At 33.6% G+C, this 10,351-nt stretch overlaps 1 protein-coding gene across 5 annotated transcripts; it reads left to right on the plus strand.

The window, feature by feature from the left end:
* The first annotated feature begins 556 nt into the window (after positions 1 to 556).
* Positions 557 to 10,117, plus strand: LOC147000047 (vomeronasal type-2 receptor 116-like). Of its 5 annotated transcripts, none has more exons than XM_085834280.1 (6): positions 557 to 762; positions 3,582 to 3,864; positions 4,514 to 5,317; positions 6,147 to 6,371; positions 7,473 to 7,596; positions 8,720 to 10,117. In XM_085834280.1, the coding sequence occupies exons 1-6, from the start codon at positions 557 to 559 to the stop codon at positions 9,625 to 9,627; spliced, it is 2,550 nt and encodes an 849-aa protein (XP_085690406.1). In that variant the 3' UTR covers positions 9,628 to 10,117. The 5 variants fall into 5 exon arrangements, with proteins under 5 accessions (XP_085690406.1, XP_085690407.1, XP_085690408.1 ...); XM_085834281.1 differs by having other exon boundaries at positions 8,723 to 10,117; XM_085834282.1 differs by having other exon boundaries at positions 6,147 to 6,370; positions 7,466 to 7,596; positions 8,723 to 10,117.
* The last annotated feature ends 234 nt before the right edge of the window (positions 10,118 to 10,351 follow it).

The raw sequence follows: 10,351 nt of genomic DNA on the forward strand, positions 1-10,351 counted from the left end.
TAGTATATGAACAACAGAGAGCATGGTCAACTCCAGGCCCAATGTAGCATGTGAGACTGCCCTTCCCTAAACTAGACAATGTGTTACATAATGTTCCATGACTAAACGCAACATCTGAATGATATGGAACTTTTATGACCTTCTCAACTTCTGTCACAGTGTAGAACTTCTGATGAAATCCATTGCGTTCGTACATAATGGCTGTTGACGCATGGTCAGGTATGAACTATACAGGAGAAGATTGTCCTTGGGATTTACTCTATGCACATGAATGCAGTCATGGCCCCTGAGGGTAGAAAACATGATCTCAAAACATGTTTTCAATAATATGTTGATGAAAAGTTTTCAGACCTCAGATGTAGAACCTGAGGCCAGAATTTTCCCTATGTCTGTAGGGAGCCTGACATAGGAAGAATGGAAAGAAACTGTGAATATAATAAGTGGATCTCCAGACAGAAGTAGCCTTAATACAGACACATAGGTGTAACTGTGTGTGTGATGTCTTTCTACATCAGAAACGGATTTTACAACAGCTCCATCTTAGATCGTAGCAGACATGAAGAAGCTCTGTGCTTTCTCTATTTCATTTTTGTTTCTGAAGTTTTCTCTCAACTTGTGCTGTTTGACTGAACCAAGGTGCTTTTGGAGGATAAAGAATAGTGAAGATAGTGATGGAGATTTGCAAAGGGAGTGTCATTTTTACCTTTGGTTACATGATGAACCTACTGAAGATAATTTTCATAATTCAGATTTAAATTTTAGGTAAGTCATTAACTTTATTTCCTTTGTCAATGTCATTAGTTTGACATATTTAGCTGTATACGCAAACTGTTGGTTCTGTTCTCTTCCTCACCATGTAACTTTAAGAACCCTGGAAAACGAATATTTATGTCAATCACTATTTTAATACTTTGAAATGTGTCACAATTTAGTAGAGTTTTAGTGCAATTTTATACTCCAGTTCACAGTGCTGGACAATGTGAAGGTCTGGATTCTCTCTTTTGAGTCTTTGTTGATAATATATGTTGAAAGATATCTTTTCATCTGCCTTGAATTCACAATTCCCTCCTTTGTCAAGAACTCAATATGAAGAGAATGCATCACTGCCTATATTCAATTGTTTGCCAACGCCTCATGTATGATCATGCATCTATATGCCTTCATAAAAGTGTTACCTAATTCTGGTTTCCAACATATAAACATGCATTGTTTCATTGAAATACTTGTGAATGTGTTGGTCTACTATACCTGGTTAAATGTAAAATATTATTTATGTACTTGTGAATATACATATACTTTGGTTTATGAAATAGTCTTTAAATGAGTCTCATCCTGCAAATCTGGATTTGAAGATGAATGTGGAAAAAGAATGCTAGTCTCATTCTGTTTCCAGAATAATCTTTTTATCCAACTACACAAATGCACAGGCACAGATTAGGCTTCTTATCAGACACAAGGTCAATATTTCCATTAACTACTCAATAATATTAACATTATTGAGTAGTAAATATTTATTCACAATTCCTTTCCATTCATCCTATGTCATGTGCCCTGGATACATAGGGAAAATTCTGGCCTTAATCTCTACATCTGAGGTCTGAAAAGATAAGTCTAGGAGAATTGTTGTATTCCAGTGGAAAAGAATCTGTTCTCCATGTGGCTATTAGGTCTGAGAAACAAAGTGTGAGATGTTATCATTTGTGGCTGCAGATCATGCGGGAAAAGAGTGTTGAAATCATTTACCTTTTAGCGAATCAATGTGCCTGCTACTTCTTTCTTTTATAAACCAAGGTTTCTTGTGCTTTTATGTTTTTGCCTCTCATCCCATCCCCTATTCAATTTTCATGTCTTTGGAAATAAAGGAATACTTTTTTCAATTGGTAGCCACAGTGCACTGTACACTCTGTTTGTGATGGTTGCTTCACATTATTATCCTTCAGTGTTAGGTGAGTAGGAATTATATTTCTGATGTATTCTGCATTTTTTCCACACCTATTGGCAAAAATTTTGGAAATTCTCATTGATGACAATTGTTTAAGCCAAAATAAGTTTTAAAATTACAAATATATGAACTTTTATGGATTAGAAAGAAAAACTTAGCGCTGTACTCTTAATTGAAAAATCAAATTTTAGCAAAAGACAATGTTTGGTGTCTTTACTCCTGATAAGAGGCAATAGAGAATAACAGATGAACTGCCAACTGTGCTGGGGCAAAGAAGACCTCTGTGCTTAGACATCACTTAAAGGATCTCAAAGTATTAGGGTGATTGAGGTATTAAAAGAAATGTGCCGGGCGTGGTGGCGCACGCCTTTAATCCCAGCACTTGGGAGGCAGAGGCAGGCGGATTTCTGAGTTCGAGGCCAGCCTGGTCTACAGAGTGAGTTCCAGGACAGCCAGGACTACACAGAGAAACCCTGTCTCGAAAAACCAAAAAAAAAAAAAATAAAAAAAATAAAAAAATAAAAGAAATGTGATAAAATTTTTACAAGATAGAAATAGTAAGAACACACTAAAAGGTAACATGAACTTGATGTGTACAAGACCCTTCTGGTCATATGGTATATTGTATCATTGTGTATATCTTGAAATGGATAAATAAAACTAAATAAAATGGATATTAAAATGAATTGCCTGATTGGTGATATTAACATTTGAATATATTAAAAGCATGATCTAAAAACATACAAAACAATTATAAAACATGTTCTAACATATAATTCATAATTTTCTTCCTGTGAATAAAATTAGCATTTTCATAATGTTTAAATTCATAGAGCTTTTGTTATTTGGTAATATGTAAAATATTCTTACTGATAAAATATTTTCTCTACTTGAAACACTGGTAGTCTTCTTAAAGTAAGCTGATTATTAGTCAAGAAACACAACTATATAATGTGTTTTGAATACTCTCATACTGTCAGGTGTTATCTAATAAAGACTTTTGAATATATTTCTTAATGATTCACTATATAAAATTTTATGCTCCTTTATTATGCTTAATTCCCAAAGAGTATTATTTTGTACATTTTGTAATAACTTAGTAGTGAACATTAGACATAGTTTCCTCAGTTATGGATATTATTAAATATGCATTAATGATATTTTTAGAATATAAAAGGATAGGAATAAAAAGTTGAAAAAACATATATATTACTTGATTCTCGAAGTATTCAATAATATTAAGATGATTGATGAATAAATTGCATTTAAATAAAAATTATAAGGAGAATCTGTTAGGTGTTTCATATGTAGTGGAAGTCATGCTCTTTTATATATATGTGGAATTACATTTCCAAGGTTATTTTACAGCAGTCTCACACAATAGAACTGTAATTTAGTTCAAGGATGGCATTCAGAGATAAAATAATATTTATTTTCATGAATACAAAATGTATCATATCATAGTGCCCAATGTGTATGAATTCTTAAATTGTATTCGGCTCTAAAGCTCCCTAATATATCAGGCTTATTTCAAGACATTTAGAAAGAAATTTAGTATATCTCATACTACAAACTTTACTGCATTTGAAATTTTTTTATTTCAAACATCTCCCTTAATCATCACTATGCCTTCTTTTAGAATTGCAGCAAGTGAATATGAGCTTCTTCTGGTAATGTTTTTTGCTACTGATGAGATCAACAGGAATCCTTTTCTTTTACCCAATATGAGTTTAATGTTCACCATCATTGGAGGAAACTGTCAGTATATATTGAGAGAACTGGATCAAGAATATACACAAACATATAGACATATGCATTTTCTTTATGATTTCTGTTATATAGATGATTCATGTATGATAGTTCTTACAGGACCATCATGGAAAACATCCTTAAAACTGGCAATGCATTCTTGGATGCCACTGGTAAGAATTTGTGATAATGAATGGGTTAAGAAAATTAAATTACATTTACAGGTGTCTAGAAGTAAACTTGGACAGAATGCATTTATGAATGTGCTGCTACACAAACACACACACACACACACACACTATATACATATATATATATATATATATATATATATATATATATATATATATATATGTATATGTATATGTATATGTGTATGTATGTATGTATATGTGTATGTATGTATATATATGTGTGTGTGTATATATATATATACATATATAAGAATTAAATAATCAGTTCATAGATTTACTGTACAGACAGGTAAACTGTGTTCTCAGAATTTTAGACTTGTCAGGAATATTCTAGTATCTAATAGGAATAATACAAGACATTTATAGTACAATCTTACTGTTTTTATCAGGATTTCAGGAAGATGAGTAGCATTACTTGTATATGAGTCCAAACATCTTAATAATCATATTATTCATTTTAAGTTTCATCTTCTAGAATCTAATAGGAATCATACATGACATGTATAGTATAATATTACTGTTCTTAACAGTTGTTTTGGAAGGTGAGTAGCATTATTGTATATGAGTCCAAATATCCTAATAATCATATTCCTCATTGGAATTTCATCCTCTCTTCTACATCCTTTAGGTTTTCTTTGGACCATTTAATCCTAACCTGCGCGACCATGACCGGCTGCCCCATGTCCATCAGGTAGCCACCAAGGACACAGTTTTATCACGTGGCATGGTGTCCTTGATGTTTCATTTTAGATGGACTTGGATAGGACTGGTCATCTCAGATGATGATCAGGGTATTCAGTTTCTCTCAGATTTAAGAGAAGAGAGCCATAGGCATGGGATCTGTTTAGCTTTTGTTAATATGATCCCAGAAAACATGCAGATATACATGACAAGGTCTACAATATATGATAAACAAATTATCACATCTTCAGCAAATGTTGTTATCATTTATGGTGAAATGAAATCTACTGTAGAAGTAAGTTTTAGAAGATGGGATAGGTTAGGTGCTCAGAGAATCTGGATCACAACCTCACAATGGGATGTCATCACACATAAAAAAGAATTCACCCTTAATCTCTTCCATGGTTCTATTACTTTTGCACACCACAGAGTTGAGATTCCTAAATTTAGGAATTTTATGCAAACAATGAACACTATCAAATACCTAAAAGGTATTTCTCATACTATACTGGAATGGAATTATTTTAATTGTTCAATCTCTAAGAACAGCAGTAAAATGGATCATATGACATTCAACAACACATTGGAATGGACAGCACTGCACAACTATGATATGGCCATGAGTGATGAAGGTTACAATCTGTACAATGCTGTTTATGCTGCGGCCCACACCTACCATGAACACATTCTTCAAGAAGTAGAGTCTCAGAAAAAGGCAGAACCTAAAAGACATTTCACTGCTTGTCAGGAGGTAAAGTTTCTTACATTTCATTATGCTTAGATATATCAATGTGGTCTTTTAAATGGACCCAGAGGAACAACTGTACATTTGTTAGAGATTATTCTTTAAATTCCCTAATAAACCTTTTACATCAATGAATATCATAGACAAATATAACATTTAATAGGAGGCAATATATTTTTATGAATATCAGTGACTTTTGTGACAAGGTGTCTTACATTTCACTAAATAAGTTCAAAATTTAGAATAGGAGCCAAGAGTTTTATCATAAAAGCCTAAGTGATGACTAGACTGGAATGTTTGGCTGAAGAATAGTTTCTCAGAAATTGATCCATGTGCTGTGCTTATTATTTAGTCATTTACATTAAAAATTTACAGTAACATAAATGACTAAGACTGTACGTTTTACTAAGTTTACATTTATTTTATGAGTATACTGTATGTACATGAAAATAATTTCTTTATTTACACAATTACCAGATATTCAGACTTCCCCTTCAGGCTCTCATATACTGTTTCATTTTTTAAAAAAAGTATTTTTGACAAGAATCTTCATATAGACCCTCACATAGACAGACAGACACATACACACTCACACTCATGCACTGTGTTACTTATTTTCTAGTAATCATTTTTTCTAGCACACTTTATCATCTATCATTAATATGAAGTATATAAATTTTCAGTTATCAATGAGGTATACTGTTTTTTTATACACACGTTTATTTCAATACAGCTGCTTTTTTTTCTGGAGTCATTAAGAAATTGGGGAATTCTCAATTTTGTGTTACCTTTATAGATATGCTTTGTTGATATTGTAAGCATTAATCTCTTCTAGATGTCTTCATTGATGAAAACCAGGGTATTTACGAACCCTGTTGGAGAACTGGTGAACATGAAGCATAGGGAAAATCAGTGTACAGAGTATGACATTTTCATCATTTGGAATTTTCCACAAGGCCTTGGATTAAAAGTGAAAATAGGAAGCTATTTACCTTATTTTCCTAAGAGTCAACAACTTCATATATCTGATGATTTGGAATGGGCCATGGGAGGAACATCAGTGGGTATACCATAGTTTTTTTCAGGATATTTGGACTTTAAAATATGAGACTTCGTGTTTAAGACCAATTGCTAGTTTTGCAAAAGACTATCCAAAGTTACAATAATCAAACTTTGATTATGCACAACTTCAAGTATATCTGGTAATCGATGGATCAATGGCCTCTGAATTCCATGTTCAATAGTACCAAAATTGCCTATTACCTACAATACAGGAATATATATAATGGGTTTATAGTATAATGTATATGTACATATGATTAATGAAAAAATTTAACTATATATTAACGTGGGATGTTTTTTAATTCTGTAGAAACATATTTATAACCTAATTAATTATATCATGGATTCATTAACATAAACGTTTCTCCATATTGAAGGTTTTCTTTTTTTAATTTATATATGTTGTATTGTTTTTTAATTATTTACATTTAAAATGTTATCTTCCTTCCTGATTTCCCCTCCTCCGTGGAGGATTGCCTTATCTGGCATCAGTGGGAGGGGAATCCCTTGGTCCTTTGAAAGCTTGATGCCCCAGCACAGAGGAATACTAGAGTGATGAGGCAGGAATGGGTGGCTGTGGAGCTCCCTCATAGATGCAGGTGAAAGAGAGAAAGGGATAGTGTGTTCAAGGTTTTCTTTTACATTTAGTAGTACTTCATTAATTTCATAGGAGTGTTATATAAAATATTTTGTTCATAGTCATCAAACTACTCTCTCTTGATTTACCCTACATTCTCCCTCCATATATCACAGTATTCTTTTTTGTAATTTATAAATCATGAGAGAAAAACTTGTGCCACCTAAACATTCTTTTTTGATTGATCAGTTTAGGAAGGAAAAATTTTAAATTGCTCTAACCTGAATGATACATAAATAATATTACATGATGTAGTAATTTTTGTGTGACACTCAGAGTGTTGCAGGGTAATATGAATAAAATGTGCCTGATATTGTAAAGTGATACAGGTTATCAGAGGAATATGTATAGCCATTTCTGTTAGTGCTCCATATATCAATCTATGGGTCATTATTCATATGATAAATACATGAAATACACACACTCACATGCATATTATATAATATTTATGCACTGCCTCAGGTTCCCTCCTCCGTGTGTAATGTAATATGTACTGCTGGATTCAGGAAAATTTATCAAAAAGAAACATCAGAATGCTGCTTTGATTGTGTTCAGTGCCCAGAAAATGAGGTTTCCAATAAAACAGGTACATTCTTGCATACAGAATAAAATTTGCTGAATTTGAATACCTTCTCTATCCAAACTAGAAGTATCAAATGGCCTAGATGCAAACTAAAGACCTAACATCTCCAATACTGAAAGCATAATCAGTTAAATAGAGCCAACTTCTTTTAGACCAAGCAAATAAATTCCAATAACTTCTTTAAACTAGGCATTTCTCTCACAATATGATGGTTACTGCTTTTATATTGTATAAAAAGTGTTTAGGAGGACAAACCAGTAAAAAATGTTTTAAGGAAACATTTTAGATGTAATAATCTATGCATATGTTTATTTTTCTTTGATGTGTTGCACATAGAAAGTTGACCACCTGATCAGTCCATAATCTTTCCCTCTATCACCCAGCTTACTCTCTGAAAAAGACCAGATGCTCAGGGTAACAGTTGTTGTTTAATGAAATATATTTTAAGAGGTTAGATGGACAAAGTATTAAATATTTATTTTACTCTTAAAGATTTAGAACAAGAGTGAAGATTTCAAAAATGCAACAAGAGATGGCTTATAGCTTATCTAAGGAAAGAGGGATAAATGTGAACATCCATAAGCTTCCTGACATATAGCATGGAATGTGTATTTGGCAAGATAGAGATTGGAAAACAATGAAAGGGACATGCATAGGTCTATGAGGTGTACAGCTACAAGAATGAAAATATTCCTAAATGCAATCAGTATTTCAATGAGGAATTGTATGTTCTAGTTCCTATGTGTAGATACAGACCAAGGCACAAGTACAGAGCAAACAAAGTACATGATGCATTTAATCAACTGGAACCAGTACTGATGTCTGCACACTACCCTTGACTGTGAATAGTGGATTTATGTTTGGAGGAATTAAATAATCTGAGATTATGCATATTATTATTCATCATATTTTTGGTTTTGTTCAATAAATTTTTTTTCCGTTCCATTTCATCACAATGCATAGGTCAATACAGAGATATCTTAAGTTAGTGGTTCCTACAGCAAAAAGGAATGGAATAGATGCTGAACAGCAAATTATTTATTGATGTTTCCTAGGAATAACATGAATATAAAATTACTACCTATGTAATTATGATAACTTATAAGGGTTCTTTTTCATTTGTCAGCAGATATGGAACAGTGTGTGAAATGTCCAGATGATAAGTATGCCAACAGAGCGCAAACCTACTGTCTCTCAAGAGCTGTATCATTTCTGGCTTATGACGAGCCACTGGGGATGGCTCTAGGCTGCATGGCACTGTCCTTCTCGGCCATCACAATTCTAGTCCTTGTCACATTTGTGAAGTACAATGATACTCCCATTGTGAAGGCCAATAACCGCATTCTGAGCTACATCCTGCTCATCTCTCTAGTCTTCTGCTTTCTCTGTTCCCTGCTCTTCATTGGACATCCCGACCAGGTCACCTGCATCTTGCAGCAGACCACATTTCGAGTATTTTTCACTGTTGCTGTTTCTACAGTGTTGGCCAAAACAATAACTGTGGTCATGGCTTTCAAACTCACTACTCCAGGAAGAAGAATGAGAGGGATGTTGGTAACAGGGGCTCCTAAGTTGGTCATTCCCATTTGTACCCTAATCCAACTTGTTCTCTGTGGAATCTGGTTGGTAACATCTCCTCCCTTTATTGACAGAGATATCCAATCTGAACATGGGAAGATGGTCATTCTTTGCAATAAAGGCTCTGTCATTGCCTTCCACGATGTCCTTGGATACTTGGGCTTCTTGGCTCTGGTGAGCTTCACTTTGGCTTTCTTGGCTAGGAATCTTCCTGACACATTCAATGAAGCCAAGTTCCTAACTTTCAGCATGCTGGTGTTCTGCAGTGTCTGGATCACCTTCCTCCCTGTCTACCACAGCACCAGGGGGAGGGTCATGGTGGTTGTGGAGGTTTTCTCCATCTTGGCTTCTAGTGCAGGGTTGCTAATGTGTATCTTTGTCCCAAAGTGTTATGTTATTTTAGTTAGACCAGATTCAAATTTTATACGTAAGTACAAAGATAAATTCCATTATTGAAATATTCATACTATGAAAATGTTAAATGATACTCAACATATTTTTTCTTTGTCTTAACAAAATTAGTACTTAATCTTATAAAAATTTAAATAATATACAAATTTTAACTAAGAAACAGTACCGAACTGTCTATCGTAATACCAATTACAAAACTTTGGTGAAAAATGGTCTCATTCATAAGGACACAATTCTGAAGATATTGAGAACCAGGAATCTCAACTGAGGATATGCTACCATCATCCTGACCTGTGTTTTTGTGTGTAAACCAAGAACTTAATTAACGATTAATATAAGGTGACCATTCTGACTGTGAACACTACCATCTGTAGGTGAGTTGTTCTAGGAGTTATAAGAAAGAAGTCTGAAGACAACATTGACATAAAGCCAGTCATCGCCATTATCTGTCATGCTTTCATGGAGTGCCTGCATCCAATTTCATGCCTTGGCTTCATTCAATATATTGTGACCAAGGTACATAAGTAAATAAACACTTTGCCCCCAAGCTTCTTTTGATCACTGTGTTTGTGTGTGTGTGTTTACAACAACGGAATATAAAATATCAACAAAAAAGTTAAATTGTTTCTGTTGAGATTTAAAATATCATCGATTACTGATGCAATGAAAGGCACTTATTTGCAAAGAGAAACAAGGGTGAATATTAGCAGTGTGAAGTACATGACAGTATTGCCTATGACAGCACAGAAGCGCTGTACTTTGGAATAAC

The sequence above is a fragment of the Mus caroli genome, unplaced genomic scaffold (assembly GCF_978045245.1).
Source record: "Mus caroli unplaced genomic scaffold, Mus_caroli_1 scaffold_22, whole genome shotgun sequence".
NCBI classification, from domain to species: Eukaryota; Metazoa; Chordata; class Mammalia; order Rodentia; family Muridae; genus Mus; species Mus caroli.